This window comes from Schistocerca americana, chromosome 8 (assembly GCF_021461395.2).
Source record: "Schistocerca americana isolate TAMUIC-IGC-003095 chromosome 8, iqSchAmer2.1, whole genome shotgun sequence".
NCBI lineage: Eukaryota > Metazoa > Arthropoda > Insecta > Orthoptera > Acrididae > Schistocerca > Schistocerca americana.
The window spans coordinates 191,822,411-191,843,584 of record NC_060126.1 but is presented as its reverse complement, the minus strand read 5'-3'; the positions used below and the strand labels follow the sequence as shown (position 1 = coordinate 191,843,584).

At 44.7% G+C, this 21,174-nt stretch overlaps 1 protein-coding gene across 1 annotated transcript in view; it reads right to left on the bottom strand.

Moving 5' to 3' along the window:
- The window catches only part of LOC124544817 (general transcriptional corepressor CYC8), a 92,465-nt gene extending 71,926 nt beyond the window's left edge, over positions 1–20,539 (bottom strand). The window contains exon 1 of the mRNA XM_047123508.1: positions 20,442–20,539. Coding sequence (XP_046979464.1) covers positions 20,442–20,459 — 18 coding nt within the window. The 5' untranslated portion in view covers positions 20,460–20,539. The remainder of the gene's footprint in view (positions 1–20,441) is intronic.
- Positions 20,540–21,174: the final 635 nt, after the last annotated feature.

Here is a 21,174-nt window from a genome sequence, read left to right as displayed (position 1 = left end):
CAGAGGAATATCTTTCGAGGGATATTTAGTGGTCCACGTTTCACTTTGACACTTCGAATCGGTCAGACTGTACACTTGATACCTCTGCTGAATGTGGTTCTCTCTCTGTAAAGTCGTTCCAGCACGTAGCATGGAGAGCGTAATCCGACGACCTCGCTTACTTCCAGAGAAAAGCTTCGTACCGCCTTCTCGGGTTTCGTTTGAAAGCAGCAGCCTACTTGTGCCACTGGAACCTTCGACTTGGCTAAGGGAACGGCTGCTTTCGACAAGCGGCGCTGTACCTCCGCAAAGTGACCCTCAAAAGTCTGTACAGTACGTTGTTGTTTCTCCACACGTTTTTCGATTCCCCTACTTCTCTGCTGGCCACGGGCTACCTATTAAATAACGGTTAGAGATCGATGGAAGAAGCTGAAGATTTCAAGTGGAGCACCCACAGCTCTTTAATGAGGTCCTCGATATATTTCTATGAGTACATAGGCGAATATAAGAGAGACAGCGATAAGAACATGCAATAGAATGTAGAATTTGTATAGAATTCATATGCTACTCTAACATTAAAGACGACAGCAGGAATGGTAGCAAATAATTACATTTTAACTAGTGTAAGGTTAGTAGAAACAATAAATGACTAAATATGAGGTGATTTATGGGTATATAGGATGCGAAATTTAAAACACTGGTGCGCACTTTGGTAGCAACAACGGATTATCCCATTTGGGTATCGAGCTGATCTCAGGTTGGATGAAATATACGGGTATCACATTCCATCACGATTAAATCTATGCAAACGTTGAAAAGTAGTATTGACTGGCGAGTGGTTCTGTGCCACTCTATGGAGAACCCATGAGCAGATGATTCTCATGTGTGAGATACCTAACGTAGCTGTCGGCCACGGCAACAAAAAATGGTTCAGATGGTTCTGAGCACTATGGGACTTAACTTCTGAGACCATTAGTCCCCTAGAACTTAGAACTACTTAAACCGAACTAACCTAAGGACATCACACACATCCATGCCCGAGGCAGGATTCGAACCTGCGACCGTAGCGGCGCGCGGTTCCAGACTGAAGCGCCTAGAACCGCTCGGCCACTGAGGCCGGCGCCACGGCAACAGTCGAACATACTCTGTATGCAAGTAGGTCAGACCACCATGGGGAGCACGAGGTCTTGAATTATCTTGTTAAATGATAACATCACGATAACCTGAAAAATATGACACAGCAAACGGTCTTAACACGCCATAAATATGACATCTCCAGCGCAAATTAATGGCTATGCGAACCAGAAGTTCTCGTGTTGTGCACCCAAGGGCACGCCATACTATCAGCTGAAGTGGTAGGCCTATATAACCATGAAGAATGCAATCTGGTAACATTCCTTCTCCTAGGAATGGCCACACAGACACGTCCATCCCCACAGTGTACGGAGAAACGAGACTCCTCTGGAGATGGGACATGGGCCAACTCGTGTGTCCTGCGTTGTTCTTGGGCACAGGACGTCGGCGCGCCACTCATTGCTGCCGCGTCAAGTAAAGCCTCCAGATAGTATACCGTACTCACAGTCCGTAGTGTTCCAAGAGTTCTCGCGTTGTCCCTGATCACAAACAGCCGAGCGAACAAAATGCGTGCCATATCGGGCGCTACTTGCTTGTTGTCTTTGAGATCTGGCAAACCATTGAGTATGCCCATCCTGAATCAAATCAAATATCTCTGAGCACTAAGGGACTTAACATCTGTGGTCATCAGTCCCCTAGAACTTAGAACTACTTAAACCTAACTAACCTAAGGATATCACACACATTCATGCCCGAGGAAGGATTCGAACCTACGACCGTAGCATCCTGAATCCATTGAGCGGATATTCGCATGACATTTGCAGCACAACGACGAATGCGAGCAGCAATATCGTGGAATGATAAACCATATTCTCAGTAGGATACGTCGCTCCCCTACAACGTGTACTGGTAGCCAATTCTACTTCTTACACGAGGTATATCACGATCTTCTCACAGACAAACAACAGTCAAATACGATTGCTGGATGAGAAACCCACTGGGTAAGTACAGAAGTACAGAACGTAGATACGCGGGGTAGCCGCGAGGTCTGGGGCGTCTTGTCACGGCCCGAGCGGGTTCCCCCGTCGGAGGTTCGAGTCTTCCCTCGAGCATGGATGTGTGTGTTGTCCATATCGTAGGTTAGTTTAACTTAGATTAGGTAGTGTTTAAGCTTAGGGACCGATGACCTAAGCAGTTTCGTCCCATCTTACCACAAATTAAAAAAAAAAAATTAAACAGAACGTAGATAGCATTGCTTCTCTCTTCTTTGTGCGGTTGCGCTGAAATGCTAATCACTTGCGTATCCAAGCATGTTATACACCTTATAGCGACATGAAGTACATTACACGCTGCCTCAGTGTTGCAATTTTAAAGACTAACAGTGGATGTTAACAATTAACTGTGAGAAATTTGCGGTCCATAATAAAGGCAAAAAGTTGGAGTTAATTTTAGTTTACACGTCGAAACTTTGCCTTCGCACTAATTTAAGTTGCCGGTTCATGTGGGGTCTGTAAGGATTGTTATAGTGTAGCTCGTTCGTTTATACCCTGTGTGCGTTGGGTCAAGATTGCGATAACATAGCAACAAAAGGCGTTTTGGGGTCTCCGATTCAACAGGTGCAATTCAATCACAACTGGGAGGCACGATGTTAGTCCAGAGTATGGCCTCACAATGGACCATCTGTAAAGGGCGTACAACTCACGCGTTGCACCACTGGCCTCCAGGGTCGCCCTATAAGGTGAACTTTGATCTTGTGTGTGTGTGTGTGTGTGTGTGTGTGTGTGTGTGTGTGTGTGTGGGTGGCGGACTCTGTCTATGTGCCTTCGCTTCCAGCAATTCCGTGTAAACTGTGACGACGTCTAGCAGTAACAGTGAATACAGTCACTCCAGAAAAAAAATTCATAGTTTCTCCCCGTGCTCCGCAACTGTTTGCTAACTTAATGTAAAACCATTCTAGTTGCTAGTAGAACTTTATCTGGTCCGCTACCGCTACCTGTTTCGGCTTTGCTATTGTGCAGTTTTCAAGTAGTTCTGAAAATTGCCATAACTATGGTAGATATATACACATGTACATAATAGAAGATGAAAAAGTAAGGCTTACATATGCGTAACCATAGACAGAGCACAAAAATTACATCATAACGTACGGAAGCAACGTCCAAATGATGAAAGTACAAATCTACTGAGCTTAGAACCTTACGTGCTCAGTGATATACTGAGAAATATGGATGTCTCAAGACAGTATAATTCATTACATTATAAGCATTTATTGGATTTAAAAAGTTTGTATTTAAGAAGTTAGCTGTCTAGCGCGCAAAAGTTGAGGTACAAGGAACTACAGAGGTCGGTAGCGTACCTATGATGGATCGTGGACTGCTTACAGAGCATATTAACAAACGTCTAGGTAAACATCTAGATACAGTTAAGAATTTGTGGCATAACTTTAAAGAAGTGATCAATAACGCGGTGGCAGATATCCAGAAACTCGTGCTTTTAAGTGTACATTGCTCATTGAGCGTATTTGATTTGCAGTTTTTCAGGTGGCCGTACATTTCTGTGTCTTCATTATGTCCATAAAGTGTCCCTTCTTCATTTTACGAAGGGTTTCGGGATGATTTTCGATGTTGTACACCTTGTGATTCTCTTGTATGACATGAGCTGTGAAGATGGAGTTACTTCCTGTATTTCATATTGCGTTAAGATACCCACATTTCTCATGATACCATTCTGAATGTAAGATTTTAAATCCACCAGACATATATTTTTTTCATTTGGATGTTGTTCCTGTATAGCATAATCTAAGTTCTATCTGTAGTTACACATATGTAAACTTCAATTTTTCTTCTTTCATTATCTGCATGTGTATACATCTATTACATTTACTGCTACTTTCAGAAATACTGGAAAGTGGTTTACTGGTGAAGCCAAACCGGTAGCGTACTAAATGAAGTTCTGCAGAGCAACTGGAGAGGTTTTCAATTAAATAATACCCATAAAAGTATGGGATGAGTTCGGTCATCGTTTAGATGTTTGTCGCGAGTTCGGTGGAGGTCAAATTCAACATTTTGTGGATGGTAAATATAATAATAATGTTAACATACTGTCACGAGAGCTGCCGTATAATTTTTTTCGAAATATTTATTGTAAAACTGTCACATGCAATTAATCACACTTGACAAATAATATGGACCACAATTAATTATCATCTTCAGATATGGTTAATCATGAATTGCGAAAAGTAATTTTTTTTAGCAAGCAGATAATTTAAGGTGTATTATTATTATTATTATCATTATTATTATCGTACAGCTTACATGTTACATTTTTATATAAAGACTTAGTATACAACATAGTTAAGTGATCGTAAAAACATAACGTACACAAAGACACCAAAATTCTGTAACTGAATATCTGTATCTCTTAACCAGTCCACAGAGCTTGTTGTTGCCAAATGCAGCTCATTCAGTTCACCGGGAAATTGTTGTAATAAATACTCTTCATCCACACGCAGCGTACGTTGCACAGCAACCCCACAGTCGCACGTCAGGGCGTCCTTGGATCCCCATTCATACAAATAGGAAATTGGGAATTTGGAAGTTTGTGGTAAATTCCTATGGGACCAAACTGCTGAGGTCTTCGGTCCCTAGGCTCACACACTACTTAATCTAACTTAAACTAGCTAACGCTAAGGACAACACACACACACACACACACACACACACACACACACACACACGCCCGTGGGAGAAGTCGAACCTCCGACGGGGGTAGCCGCGCGGACCGTGGTAAGGCGCTTAAGAGCGCGCAACTACCCCGCGCGGTTACAAAGAGGCACCGCACCTTCGATGCCCTCTATGGGATCGATTCAGAGATGTCCGTAGTTTCCTGTGAAGATCAAATCCATTGGAAACTTCTGTCAAACTTCTTTCCATTCTTGGTACGCACTAGAAAGAAGAGGCACATCTTGCGTTGGCTGGCGTGGTTTCCTGGACGTAAGTCTGGTGGCAGATGTACTCTGTACCGGGTTATACAGAAGTGAGTTATGATGAGTGGTACACTTCTGGAAATCTATCGCAGCTCCTGCTTCTCATCTAATTGATAGTTGCAGAATATTACACAATAGAGACAGCCATGGAACTCGTGTTGGTTTAGTAGTTACACTGACTATTCCAGTCATGACACATGGATCTGTATCATCCAATGTGGGTTTAGTAAAATGCTAGATGCCACGCTGTGTTGTTACTAGTGGACTGTACTGCTATTCCGATTATTTACAGCTAATGACTGTGTTGTTTCTTTAAAAAAAAATGCTTCCAACAGCTCCTGGTAGATAAGATCTGATGATGATTATAAATGTTATCACAACTAGTTATCAAGTCTGATTATATACGACTGAGACAACAATAAATAATCTAAACGTAATTGTGAAATGCATCCTAAGTTGTATGTGCATGCATGTGAAAGATATGTCCTTGTAAAATCGAATGTTTCATTTGGTCCTACCCGTATAATCAATTTATCCCAAGTTCCTATCTTCATTGACGTAGAAGGTATAGGCGTGTGAATTTGGATGAATCTTCTTGTAAAATTAAATATTTTGCAGTTCAAGACTATCTATTCAGCCATCTTACTTTCCTTAAATGTGATAGCGCATTAGATATTGAGCTAGGTAACTTAATAATGTAACACATCGATAACCGTAGGCTCTCTCTAGCCTGTTGGTTCATAACGAAACAGACTACAGAAGGGTAAAAAACTGGCTGCTTTAACATAGGAAACGAAAGGTGAAAAGGGCCGGTTTACCAGATAACATGTTAACAAATAGCGTGGGACAACGATTGTAGCTGCATTGTATTTCAAACAGACAAAAACATAGTTGTCACATGCATAAAAAAATCTAAACAAAAAAGAAAAAAAAATTGGTTTACATAAATCAAAAGAAAACAGGATCTAACACATACGAGAATATTTCTCTTCCTGGCGCAGAGCTATCAATGGCACAGCAATCAGGTTTTGTTTTGGTTACGTTGATGAATGCTACGCAGTTGCTTAAGCCAAGTATCAACGTGTTCTGCGAGTAGTTTGTTTTACGTTGAAACTAAGTAAATTTGATTTGGAGAGTATATTGCCAACCGAGTTTTGTCACAAGGTTTAGAAGGGGTCTGCTCCTTCATGTCCTCATTCAGAAACAGGTGACTCAATTAAAACGTGAACATACTTATGTTGAAGTTGACGGCAACTTCAGACGAGAAACCTAGGAAAATGAATACTATAATATAGGACTATTGCCAGCTAAGGATGCTCGAAGTAACTGAAGAATTAACTGCGGATAAGTTTCGAGCATTTGTTTTATGCTGAGAAAAACCAAGTGCAAAAAGAATTTAATCGGCTATATTCAGAACGATTAAAATACAGCCAGTGAATTTTGTTCGATTTCTTAAGGAGCCGTGTGTCCAGTTCTTGATGTCTATACCAAAAACGGAAAAGCTGAGTTCATTTACTGAAAATTTTATGACCGGTGTTTTCTATTATGCAAAAGGAATTATTTTTACAATATAAAGTTTCTGGACCAACTAGGTGGAAAACACGTAGAAGTAGCCTAAATTTCAAAATTAAAAGTAATGACCTTCCATGAGAGGAACGTATCTGTGCACAAGCATGTTTTGGCAGTGATACAATCGAGGCGGTCTTAGATACGAATTTGTTAGATATGGATGTTGTACACCTGATTTGACACCATCTGACTTTCATCTGATTTACATTTAAAGAAAATGATGATTGGAAACTGTTCAGTGGCCGTAGATTGGCGCTGTGGAGAACTTCCGAGCTGATCGTCGTATATGAAGTGCAGGTAATGGAAAATCATTCAGTGTGCATTGACCCAAAAGAGAACTACTGTGAAAAACAAGTGCGCTTTTAACCAAAAGAATTTTTTGCTTGACGCTGCATGTGTCTGATCAATTAAGGCATTTCCGCACACGTTCATACCCATGAAGAGTATACGGCTTCGAATAACCATGCTTAATGGCTGTCACTAACTTCTTTACATCTGCATTTATATCTACACTCCTGGAAATTGAAATAAGAACACCGTGAATTCATTGTCCCAGGAAGGGGAAACTTTATTGACACATTCCTGGGGTCAGATACATCACATGATCACACTGACAGAACCACACGCACATAGACACAGGCAACAGAGCATGCACAATGTCGGCACTAGTACAGTGTATATCCACCTTTCGCAGCAATGCAGGCTGCTATTCTCCCATGGAGACGATCGTAGAGATGCTGGATGTAGTCCTGTGGAACGGCTTGCCATGCCATTTCCACCTGGCGCCTCAGTTGGACCAGCGTTCGTGCTGGACGTGCAGACCGCGTGAGACGACGCTTCATCCAGTCCCAAACATGCTCAATGGGGGACAGATCCGGAGATCTTGCTGGCCAGGGTAGTTGACTTACACCTTATAGAGCACGTTGGGTGGCACGGGATACATGCGGACGTGCATTGTCCTGTTGGAACAGCAAGTTCCCTTGCCGGTCTAGGAATGGTAGAACGATGGGTTCGATGACGGTTTGGATGTACCGTGCACTATTCAGTGTCCCCTCGACGATCACCAGTGGTGTACGGCCAGTGTAGGAGATCGCTGCCCCCACCATGATGCCGAGTGTTGGCCCTGTGTGCCTCGGTCGTATGCAGTCCTGATTGTGGCGCTCACCTGCACGGCGCCAAACACGCATACGACCATCATTGGCACCAAGGCAGAAGCGACTCTCATCGCTGAAGACGACACGTCTCCATTCGTCCCTCCATTCACGCCTGTCGCGACACCACTGGAGGCGGGCTGCACGATGTTGGGGCGTGAGCGGAAGACGGCCTAACGGTGTGCGGGACCGTAGCCCAGCTTCATGGAGACGGTTGCGAATGGTCCTCGCCGATACCCCAGGAGCAACAGTGTCCCTAATTTCCTGGGAAGTGGCGGTGCGGTCCCCTACGGCACTGCGTAGTATCCTACGGTCTTGGCGTGCATCCGTGCGTCGCTGCGGTCCGGTCCCAGGTCGACGGGCACGTGCACCTTCCGCCGACCACTGGCGACAACATCGATGTACTGTGGAGACCTCACGCCCCACGTGTTGAGCAATTCGGCGGTACGTCCACCCGGCCTCCCGCATGCCCACTATACGCCCTCGCTCAAAGTCCGTCAACTGCACATACGGTTCACGTCCACGCTGTCGCGGCATGCTACCAGTGATAAAGACTGCGATGGAGCTCCGTATGCTACGGCAAACTGGCTGACACTGACGGCGGCGGTGCACAAATGCTGCGCAGCTAGCGCCATTCGACGGCCAACACCGCGGTTCCTGGTGTGTCCGCTGTGCCGTGCGTGTGATCATTGCTTGTACAGCCCTCTCGCAGTGTCCGGAGCAAGTATGGTGGGTCTGACACACCGGTGTCAATGTGTTCTTTTTTCCATTTCCAGGAGTGTATATCTATGCTCCGCAAATTTTTCCATCGTACCAAGTATTATGCCATTCGTTTATGAAGCGCTGCAATAATTAGCCTAATTTTGTCGGCAGCGATGCGTCTGAGGTAGTAGTATAATTCTAGATTTCTCAATAGAGATTCTTGAAACGGTGTGAATAGGCTTTCGCGGACTGGTTAACGTATATATCCCATTCCAAGTTCTCAGGATTTCCGTGACGCTCTCCTGTGTTTCTAATGAACCTGTCCTCATTCGCGCTGTCCTTCCCTGTATACGTTCAATGTCCCCTGTTAATAATATTTGGTATGGATCGTACACACATGAACAGTATTCTAGGATGGATCGCGTTAATATTTTGCTAGTAATCATGTGGACTGACTGAATTTCCCTAGTATTCTACCAATGAACCGAGACTTGGCCTATGTCATCATTAATTTCATATCCCAACAAACTGGTACACCAAGGTATCTGTATGAGTTCCCCGATTCCAGTTATGACTCGTTGATATAATCATTTTCGAAGTGCATACTTTCAAATTTCTGAACATTAAAGTGAGTTGCGAATATTTGCACTGCTTTGAAATTTTGTCAAGAGTTGTCAGAATATTTGTGCAACATTTTTCAAATGATACTTCATCACGTGCAAAAATTCTGAGGTTGTATTAGAACAACATGTTTGTATAAAATAGATCTGAAGATGGTCATTATAGACCGAAACCGGTAGTCTGATGACAAAATTTTGTGACCATAGACTTGAATAAAGGAAATTTATTCTACATTCGAGTCACTGTTCAATTCGCGACCATGTCGCAGTTTGTGGAGCAAGTAATATTGTCTTCCAGGCTAGTAATGCACAACATGAACGGAAAAGGTTCCAACACAGTTCCTCGCTACCAAGAAAGTCTCAAATCCTCAACCCAATCACAAATTTCGTTTGATACTGCATATGATAGTACTTTCGTTAATAGGCGTTGAAGTCGTTCACAGTCAAGTGGTTTATGTAAATTCAAGAAACACTGCATCCTCGTATCACTCTGATCCATGGCTTTCAGGACACCCAGTGTTTAACTGGCAGTAAAGTGTGAACATTCTGGCATCGACACGTATTCCTCAGCTAGTTCCACAATGGATAAACTACAATCAGCAAATGACTTGGTTTGTTTTAGGTAACGTCATTTAGAGGACACAGAATCATAGATGACGGAATAAGTACATTGGATTCACAGCTGACTAACTATCCAAATTACTCCTGCCGTCCGAAGAAAAATAACAACGTAAGGAAAGTACGAGTTGAGACTTGGGTTTCACAAGAAATGTCTAAATGAGTCTAAAGAGCGTACGGAATTTACCCTCTCTTTGTCCTGGATACATGTATCCGTTAGACAGCCAACTGAAAGCCATATAGCGACTTAGGAGTAACTGTATCTCTCAATCTCTACTTACGTTAATTACACTAACGACTCAGTGAGCGGCCGCTAGAAAAGTAGAGCGGAGTGATATCCTACGATCTTGCCTACTGCTGGGTGAAACTGTGCTTTCGAATCTAGTAACTGTGCAATTCCTTGTCAACATGCTGGTGCGCTCAACATGCGAATGGTTAGGAACCCACCATTTCACACCCACACAGTTGCAGGTTACACTTCGCAGAGACGTAGACGGTACATCGCGGAGCAACAACGAATGTTGTTCAGTCGAGGATTGAGGCAACTCCGGTACTCATTTCTGAACTTTGGTTTCCTACAGACAAATCAAGAGTGCTCATTTTCAACACCCGACCTCTTTTCTTCAAGCAAATTTTTTTGACGGAAGAAGTTAGGGGTACAGTGTTAAGGATCGCGGTTTGTCTATTTATTGCATTGGTTGTGGCAGTTTACTCAAATACGTCATAGGACGGAAGAGCCATTGTCTAATTTACAATTAAGTATGCGGTTTCCCATCTCGACAGTGATACATGAAGTATCGAATAGACTAAGATCTGTTAATGATCTGGCTTTAGATTTAATTAACACTATTTGGAATTTATAGAATTCCACTCAGCAATGGCGCAAAAATTATATTGGATTCACAGCAGAATAGCTCCCCAAAGCACTTTAGCTTTCAGAAAATGAACAGAAGTTCGTACAGTTGCAGAGATTAACCTCTGTTTTAGATCTACATCTACATACATACTCCGCAATCCACCATACGGTGCGTTGCGGAGGGTACCTCGTACCACAACTAGCATCTTTCCCTGTTCCACTCCCAAACAGGACGAGGGAAAAATGACTGCCTATATGCCTCTGTACGAGCCCTAATCTCTCTTACCTTATGTTTGTGTTCTTTCCGCGAAATATAAGTTGGTGGCAGTAAAATTGTACTGCAGTCAGCCTCAAATGCTGGCTCTCTAAATTTCCTCAGTAGCTATTCACCAAAAGAACGCCTCCTTTCCTCCCGAGACTCCCACCCGAGTTCCTGAAGCATTTGCGTAACACTCGCGTGATGTTCAAACCTACCACCAGCCCGCCTCTGAATTGCTTCTATGTCCTCTCTCAATCCGACCTGATAGGGATCCCAAACACTCGAGCAGTACTCAAGAATAGGTCGTATTAGTGTTTTATAAGCGGTCTGCTTTACAGATGAACCACATCTTCCCAAAATTTTACCAATGAACCGAAGACGACTACCCGCCTTCCCCACAACTGCCATTACATGCTCGTCCATCTTAATATCGTTCTGCAATGTTACGCCCAAATATTTAATCGACGTGACTGTGTCAAGCGCTACACTACTAACAGAGTATTCAAACATTACGGGATTCTTTTTCCTATTCATCTGCATTAATTTACATTTATCTATATTTAGAGTAAGCTGCCATTCTTTACACCAATCACAAATCATGTCCAAGTCAAAGTTTCGCCGCCTTTACATTACTTAACACACTTGTATACTGAGAGTATACATTGCACAAGGACATTAAAAAATTACTGCTTTATAAAACAGAGGTAGAATATTGAAATGAAACTATGTAATAAGCACGGCTTCTGATCCGTAATTTATGTGAATCAAGAGTAAACAAACAAACCGTTTAATGCTAAATGTGTTAATGATCTATTTGAATGGAAGACTGGAGATGGCCTAAAAGCAACATCCCGAAGGAACGAAAGGAACTATAGGGTTACAAGTTTTAAATGCGTATCAAGAGCAGAGGAATGATTCGTTTGTGAGTACTTGAAGAAATTACGAGTGCATCTCCACCTCCATCATACTCCGAAAGCCACCTACTGGTGTGTGGCGGACGGTAGTTCTGGTACCGCTAACAGATGATCGCCCCCTACCCTATTCCACCCGCGAATGGTGCATGGGAACTGGAATGAAGTTATTTGTATAAACTTCGGCAATACTAATTAAGAGGGGCTTTACCATTATTTGGACCGTGCTCACTAATAACACGAATCCAGTGTCTGATCCAAAGTCATCGCATTCGATTCAAAGTTAGTAAATATTGGTGCACAGAGCTTTAGAACGTAATTTGTTTCATTGTTGTGCCACGAAAGAATTATGCAAATTGATGACAAATTGATATTCATACATGTATCGACGAAAAATACAAAACTTTGGCCACTGATGGATGAACGTGTAACGCTGCAGCGCAGTTTCATCGCGCAGTTGGCAAGGATAATAAACGACGGACGTGTCGACACCAGGGCATAACGTATTTGCGAATTTTGTACTCAGTTGAACAATAACTACACCTCGTGGACAGGCGTGCGTACAATATACGCAGATGTCGGCATTCGAAAGAGGAAGTTTATTTGGGCTCAGTGATGGGTTAGTGAACCATGGCCGAATGCAGCGTCAGGAGGGAAGCAGTCGACCTGAAGAGACGACAGAACGAGAGGATCCAGCAATCGTCAGAGAGGCACTCAGAGCCCCGGTTTCTTAATTATCATCGATCCGACGTGCTTCAGTGATCACAAGGACCATTAATAGGCAGCTCACAGTAAGTGGGCTAAGCTTACGGCGGCTCTTACACTGACTACCATTGGTCTCTGTACACTAAATAAGCCTGTTTGCAGTGTGTCGGGCACATTCCGCTTGGAATCTCATTGGTTAGAGGAGAATTGTCTTCAGTGATAAGTCCTGCGTCGAACTGACTCAAATGAGCAGCGGTGCGATGCCAATCTGACTGTCATCCGTCCTACGCCAGGAGTGATGGTCTTGTGTGCCGTTTCATTTCATAGCTGGACTCATTTTGTTGTCATCCGCGGCACCCTTACAGCACAGTGGTAAGTCGATTATGTTTTGTTACCCTTCATGGCAAGCCATCCTAGACCTACATTTCAGCAAGGTAATGCCTGTCCGCGCATGGCGAGAGTTTCTGCTGCTTGTCTTTGTGCTTGTCAAACCGTACCTTCGCCATTAGCGCACCGGATCTCTCCCCATTTGAGAACGCTTAAAAATATTGTGGGCAGGGCCCTCCAATGGTTTCGGGATTTTGACGATCTAACGCATCAATTGGACAGAATCTGGCACTATATCCCCGAGAAGCACATCCAACAACTCTATCAATCACTATGTAGCCGAATAACTGCTTGCATAAGGGCCAGAGGTCGAATCGCGCTATTGAGTTGCTCAATTTTTGAAGCTGTTTCTCTCGAATAAATCATTCAGTTTTTTTGAAAGTGTGATAATTTGTTTATCTGTACATGTAAATCACATCTACCGCTTTTCTTTCCATTCGAATAATTTCTTAGCATGTATGTCGTACATGTGAAGCGTAGTACTTATATGAGCGAGGAGACTATTTCCGTTCACGACACGCTTTCAGCACGCATCAGAGCTGGATTTTAAATCTTTACTACGCTGCTCGCCACATAGTGTGTGCGAAATCGCGTTCATTGCGTCAGCAGCTTTGTGTCCCACGCCTCTCTTTGTTCCTCCTACCTCATCCTGGCTATCCGAAACTCTCGAAGATATTGTCATCATGGTTGTTTCATGATATGTGTGACATACACCTATATGAGGAAGTAATTCGTATCTCGACTCATAGCGTGCATTCTCAAATCTTATGGCCAACTCTCCCCGCGAAACACTGTAGCTTACCGTCAGTGCCTCGCGTGAGAGTTTGTTGACGATTTCTATCACGCCCTCACTTCTCAAGTATACCTGTGAAGAAACGCACATATCTTCTTTGACTGAAGTGATGATGATGAAGTCCCATAGTCCTTGACAGAGCGTATGGGACGATGCGGGAGACCCGCACCGCTGCACTATGCATGATCCTAGCGGAGGTGGTTTGCCATTGCCTTCCTCCGACAGTAATGGCGATGAATGATGATGATGAAGACGACACGACAACACCCAGTCAACTCGAGGCAGGTGAAAATCCCTGATCACGCCGGGAATCGAACCCGGGACCCCGTGCTAGGGAAGCGAGAACGCTACCGCGAGACCACGAGCTCTTTGAAAAGTTCCTGTTTATTCTCTAATGGAAAGTGATTAGGATTCCGAGTGATGAAGAAATTTACACAATCGACTGGAGGTCAGAATCGTGATGTATCCCTTCCATAAGTTGATTACAATCCTTTAGCAATCTTCCAATGAATCGCAATTAGAGGACTTCATTCCCACAAACAGGCTTCTGTGGGTGTTCCAAGTTCCCAGATATTTCAGGCTGTCTTTGATTCGAAGAGATCCATCGTCAAAAGGGGAATTCCATGAAAATGGAATCTTTGCGCCTCCACATTATATTTGGTTGCGCGTAGAGTCAGCTGCTAGTTTTTACATCAAACGTTGATTATCTGTTTCCATTTATACGATTACAAGTGCTCAAAGTTCCTGAAATTTTTTCTTTCGGAAACGGTTAAAATTTTCGAAACAAGTTCCCCATAAGTGTTAGTATTCAAAGGAGAATTAGTAAGCATGATGTTTATTATACAAAATTTATTTAGCTTCCGAGCTGCTAACGGTGTAATGTTGTAAAGTCTTTGCAAAGCTTTAGAAAAAGAAAACTACGTCGATGTAATGTTCGCTAATGTCTCCCAGGAAAAAAAATGTAAAAGGTCCATGAAGGTCGCATACACAGTTGCTAGATCTAGATAGGACAAGGAGCTAGGTGGAGCTCCATTATGCGTTGGTTACATGGCAGTACGGTAAGAATGGGCTGTCGTGCTAGATAATCTCTCTCTCTCTCTCTCTCTCTCTCTCTCATTCTGCGCATTATTAGGAATAACTGACCGTAGAGTCATAGCACTCTGTTAACCTTTCTAAGAGCACTCATAATACCGTTAGAGGCAACAAAGTTGTTTCAGTGCTTACACAGTAAAGAGATGGAAGAAAGAAAAGAAACCCAGCACCACGCGAACAGCGGAATTTTCAGCCCCTATGTTTTATCGTCTGTCGAGATATAAATCTGTCGGACTGAAATATAGCAGATCCGTGTTCAATTCCTAATAGAGTCAAGCATTGATGGAAGGGCTGGAACTGGAAACACTAAGTTTCGTGAGAGCAACTGAGGAGTTAATCGAATGAGCAGCAACCGTTCGAAGGAGTGATCAGCTGGTACAATATATTTTTGAGGCTCTCCTCCTCCCGTTCTCTCAAATTTTATATATCCAGTAGTTTTACGTCTGGAATCTGCTCTCCACACTTCGTTGGTGCTCTCTCGATGAGCTTGAAAAGAGATAGCATCAAAAGTCTTCCACTTGAAATGAAGTACACAATGCCAAGCTGTTCATCAACTCACCATTACAGAGTGATTACGAAGTTTCCTTACTCTCTATGCATTACATAGATGTTAATGAGTTGTTATTTCTTATTGTTGCAGGTGCTGACACAGGCCTACATCTAAACCACTGGCGATGAGTCTACTTACAACACGGAGGTACGGATCGTAATGAGCACATGGTCTTACGAACAGTCCTATACAGAATAATCAATGAGAGGTAGCATGATTTCACTGCAAGGTTTCAGAAACCTTCCCCGCCAAAACCAACAGTTTTACGGTGGGAGAAAAAGTTCTTTGCAACTGGTTGCATAAAAGACAAGACTGGAAACGTCTGTGGCGGCTGCAGCGTCTGTCGAACATTCGCCAAAAACGTCCACTCGTAACCGGTCACAGGATTTGGGAGTTCCATACACGACATTACAAAAACATACGAAGAACTATTTGAAGACATTTAAACGTACGTTTGTAATCGGACTTAATGGTAATGACGAGCAAAAACGTCATCAGGCTTGTTTGGGGGATGTTTGATATCTTTTCAACTTTTCCATCAGGAGAGAAGGTGTTTCCTCGGGCGATTGTGCAATGTACCACAGTGCAAAAGCGAGAAACGTTTATCTATGGAGTAAAGAAAACCCATATTTTTATCAAGAACTTGAACGCATCCCACCCCGTTTCATGAAATGGACTGCAGTGTCTGCAATCCACTTTATATGTCCATATTTCTTTGACGGTGCTGTGAATGACACAGCGTGTCTCACCATGTTTCGTGATTGGTTTATTCCACTTCTGCAAGCTCGGGGTCTGCTCGATCGTGTATGGTTGCAGCAGGGTGGGACACCAGCCCATTGTACTATTACAGTTATTTCCAGATAAATGGACGTGATTCTGTCCATTAGCCTGCATGTTCGTTGTGGCAACCGCTAAGTCCTGAAGTGTCATCTTGAGATAATGCGCCGGCCGCGGTGGCCGTGCGGTTCTAGGCGCTACAGTCCGGAACCGCGGGACTGCTACGGTCGCAGGTTCGAATCCTGCCCCGGGCATGGATGTGTGTGGTGTCCTTAGGTTAGTTAGGTTTAAGCAGTTCTAAGTTCTAGGGGACTGATGACCTCAGATGTTAAGTTCCATAGTGCTCAGAGCCATTTGAGATAATGCGTTATGGTGGTTCACAAAACAGAAGGTTGTTGCCATACATTACGAGACAGTTGGCAAACTTATGAATGCTGTTCGGCGTGAATTTACTGCCACCACGCCATCAATGTTGAGGAGAATTTCACATCGTGCATAAAGTAGAACCATACTCGTTTGTGAAAACGGTGGTGCATACACAGAAACCGCGGAACAAATAATAAAGAATAATCACACTAGCTCAAAGTTGTCCTCTGTCATGATTCCATATTAATACAATGCGACAATCCATGAATATGTGGACACGCGAGAGGGGTCGCGGTACTTTATAATCACTCTGTATATTGAGGGAAATCATATGCAGAATGCACCATTTGCGACCACACGTTAACACGTTACTACTGTTACCAGAACAAGAAGATTGACGAAGAGAACACGGCAAGTGCCATAACACGACTGTTCAGAAACTTCGCTCAGTAGAAGAGAAGTCAAAATAAGCGAGCACGTGTCTCGGCTTATCCGTAGATACTCGACCGGTTCTGAGAAAAACGACGGTCAAAGTTTCCCGCTCAAATTAGATGTCTTTTAGGGGACACCAAATGCAGCCCAACCCATGGCACAGTGGTCTGCGACGTGTCCTCTCACTGTTTGCGTCCTGTGTTCGAAACCCGATTATTTTTTTATTTATTTTTCCTTTTATGCACCCATTCCCGTAGAAGGTTGTTGTTACACGAATGTTTCTTATCAAGTTAGGGGATGGATTGGCGTAATATGAGTTGTAAAATTGCAACTAGGTAATAGGGTCATATAATGATTAGATAATATACATGTTACCTGTTTTCAGGGGTAAAAATCTTTTTAAATTTTCGGATTTCTACACTCCTGGAAATGGAAAAAAGAACACATTGACACCGGTGTGTCAGACCCACCATACTTGCTCCGGACACTGCGAGAGGGCTGTACAAGCAATAATCACACGCACGGCACAGCGGAGACACCAGGAACCGCGGTGTTGGCCGTCGAATGGCGCTAGCTGCGCAGCATTTGTGCACCGCCGCCGTCAGTGTCAGCCAGTTTGCCGTGGCATACGGAGCTCCATCGCAGTCTTTAACACTGGTAGCATGCCGCGACAGCGTGGACGTGAACCGTATGTGCAGTTGACGGACTTTGAGCGAGGGCGTATAGTGGGCATGCGGGAGGCCGGGTGGACGTACCGCCGAATTGCTCAACACGTGGGGCGTGAGGTCTCCACAGTACATCGATGTTGTCGCCAGTGGTCGGCGGAAGGTGCACGTGCCCGTCGACCTGGGACCGGACCGCAGCGACGCACGGATGCACGCCAAGACCGTAGGATCCTACGCAGTGCCGTAGGGGACCGCACCGCCACTTCCCAGCAAATTAGGGACACTGTTGCTCCTGGGGTATCGGCGAGGACCATTCGCAACCGTCTCCATGAAGCTGGGCTACGCTCCCGCACACCGTTAGGCCGTCTTCCGCTCACGCCCCAACATCGTGCAGCCCGCCTCCAGTGGTGTCGCGACAGGCGTGAATGGAGGGATGAATGGAGACGTGTCGTCTTCAGCGATGAGAGTCGCTTCTGCCTTGGTGCCAATGATGGTCGTATGCGTGTTTGGCGCCGTGCAGGTGAGCGCCACAATCAGGACTGCATACGACCGAGGCACACAGGGCCAACACCCGGCATCATGGTGTGGGGAGCGATCTCCTACACTGGCCGTATACCACTGGTGATCGTCGAGGGGACACTGAATAGTGCACGGTACATCCAAACCGTCATCGAACCCATCGTTCTACCATTCCTAGACCGGCAAGGGAACTTGCTGTTCCAACAGGACAATGCACGTCCGCATGTATCCCGTGCCACCCAACGTGCTCTAGAAGGTGTAAGTCAATTACCCTGGCCAGCAAGATCTCCGGATCTGTCCCCCATTGAGCATGTTTGGGACTGGATGAAGCGTCGTCTCACGCGGTCTGCACGTCCAGCACGAACGCTGGTCCAACTGAGGCGCCAGGTGGAAATGGCATGGCAAGCCGTTCCACAGGACTACATCCAGCATCTCTACGATCGTCTCCATGGGAAAATAGCAGCCTGCTTTGCTGCGAAAGGTGGATATACACTGTACTAGTGCCGACATTGTGCATGCTCTGTTGCCTGTGTCTATGTGCCTGTGGTTCTGTCAGTGTGATCATGTGTTGTATCTGACCCCAGGAATGTGTCAATAAAGTTTCCCCTTCCTGGGACAATGAATTAACGGTGTTCTTATTTCAATTTCCAGGAGTGTATGTTTCATTCTCTTATCAATTATTAAATTTTATTTTTATGTTTATTCTGCTCGTGAAATCATTAGAAACATATAAATTCCGACCAATACGTGCACCACGTGAAGGCAGGTTTGACACAGCGACATTTCCTATGAATCTCTCTCAGGAAAGAAACGTCGTTAATATTGCTGAAAATTCCTCGCGTCAGCAATAATTTAGCGGCAAACCACGCATAACAGCTCAATTTTCCAAAAAACTGGCGCTTGCTATTAATTATAAATCAAGATACACCACAGAAATTTCACCAGAAACAACTTCAAATAATTTTTCCATTCATTTGTTGTCTTTTTACTTTTTAATTCATTCACCATACGATTGGCAGACGAATACGGAGAACGTTATTTCAGTATACATTGGAAGACATTCGTGAATATGGGTAGGTACATGAAAGCAAAAATTAAAAAATAATAGTCCGGTTTTGAACACTGAGTGCAAAAGAGTGAAGCTGCGAAGGTAATCAGTGAGCCGCCGCTTCCATTGAGCTATTCCTTGCTAAACTACTTATGAAGTATGAAATCAGAATTAAATCACTATGCTTAGCTGCATACAGGCGTTGATATACATCAACGTGGACAGATGAAATGTCTGCCCCGACCGGGAATCGAACCCAGGATCTCCTGCTTACATGGCAGACGACATTCTATCTAACTTTTTTAAAAATCTTACTTTGTTCTATATTGTTCGATGAATTTCTTCGTGGCGGACGTCCGATGACACTCGGTCAGGTTGTTCGCTGATCCATTCACTCAGTGCTTGCGCGCATCTCGTGGTCTTGCGGTAGCGTTCTCGCTTCCCACGTCCGGGTTCCCGGGTTCGATTCCCGGCGGGGTCAGGGATTTTCTCTGCCTCGTGATGGCTGGGTGTTATGTGCTGTCCTTAGGTTAGTTAGGTTTAAGTAGTTCTAAGTTCTAGGGGACTGATGACCATAGATGCTAAGTCCCATAGTGCTCAGAGCCATTCGCTCAGTTTTTTTTATTACAGAGGGTAGCTAAACTCTCTGACCGAACACGCTGAGCTACCGTGCCGGCTATCCATCTGAGCCACCGAGGACACAGAGGATAGCGCGACTGAATGGACTTATCTCTGGCACCCCTCCCGTGACACCCATATTCCCAAGTTACTGTCCCACACTATATTCACAGTGCCCATGGCCATTATACTCATTACTCGCGGTTTTTGCCGATTGCCGTAAGACTTCGGGGCACTGTTTGTGCACCGTACAGAAGAAGATGGTCAAATGGCCGATGAGCCTTATGTATAAATGAAGTACCTCGAAAACATTGACCGTCGGTTTCTTAGAAACGGTCGAGTATCTACGGATAAGCTGAGATACGCCTTCGCTTATTTTGATGCCTCTTCCACCGAGCGAAGCTTCTTGGAAATCGGGTTATGGCACTTGCCGTGTTCTCCTCGCGAGTAACACTTTTCTTGTTTTCCTCCCGCTGTCGATGAAAGCGAAAATAAGTCTGTAGCAAATAAGTACTGCAACAACTGAGTGCGTGATCGATATCATATATATATCTGCCCAGGCCGGAACATATATATATATATAAGATTGGCTTATGTTCCGGCCGCGGCAGATCTTGCACTGGATCTGATCGCGGAGGTATTTTTTTATGAGTACTGCCACACGTCGGTGCTTTTTCCAAGACTGTTCTGAACTACTAGTGGTGATAGAGCACTTATTGACGGACACTCGGCACTATTTTAGACACAGACGCAGTCACTACTGACCTTGAGCGTGTTGTTCATGGCGAAGCCCCGCCGCGTAGCGTGCTCCTGGTCAGCTGAGGTGGAGGAAGCTGTGAGGTGAGCTGGCGAGTGGAGGCTGCGCTGAGCGAAGAGCGTTCGCCGGCGGCCGCGCGCCGCCCTCTTATAGGGGGAGCTGGGGGCGGCGAAAGTGAAACCAGAGCAGTGTGCGAGAGCAGACCGGTTCCCGGCAGCCTCGCTCCAGCCGAAGGCTGCGTGGCCGCCCGCCTGTCGGCTGTCTGGACCGCGCCGAGGGTCGACTGCGAACCTCCAAACGGCGCGACCCGCTGCTCAGCGCACCTAACGGCTTATAGCGCCCACTCTGTAAGAGATAGACCGAATTCCTGTCGGTCAGCCCTTACATCTTGTTACTAACGAAACCGAACACAGCACAAGTTTCGAAAATAAATTTAATTGTGCATACACTACCGGCTCGAAAGTATTCAGACGCCTCCCTTCGCATTTACCACGGCTTGAACTCTGCTGGGAACACTTTCAAGGAGGCGTCTGTATCTCTGTGGAGGAATGGTCGCCCATTCTTGCTCAAGAGCTGAAACCTGAGAAGGTAGTGATGTTGTACGCTCCAGTCTGAAGCGAATTCGACGTCCTAACTCTTCCCAACGGCGTTCCGCTCCGTATAGGACAGAACTCTGCGTTGGAAAGTCCGATTCAGAACTGTTACTCTCCACTAATTTTTGCCACACACATGCTGCGTTAT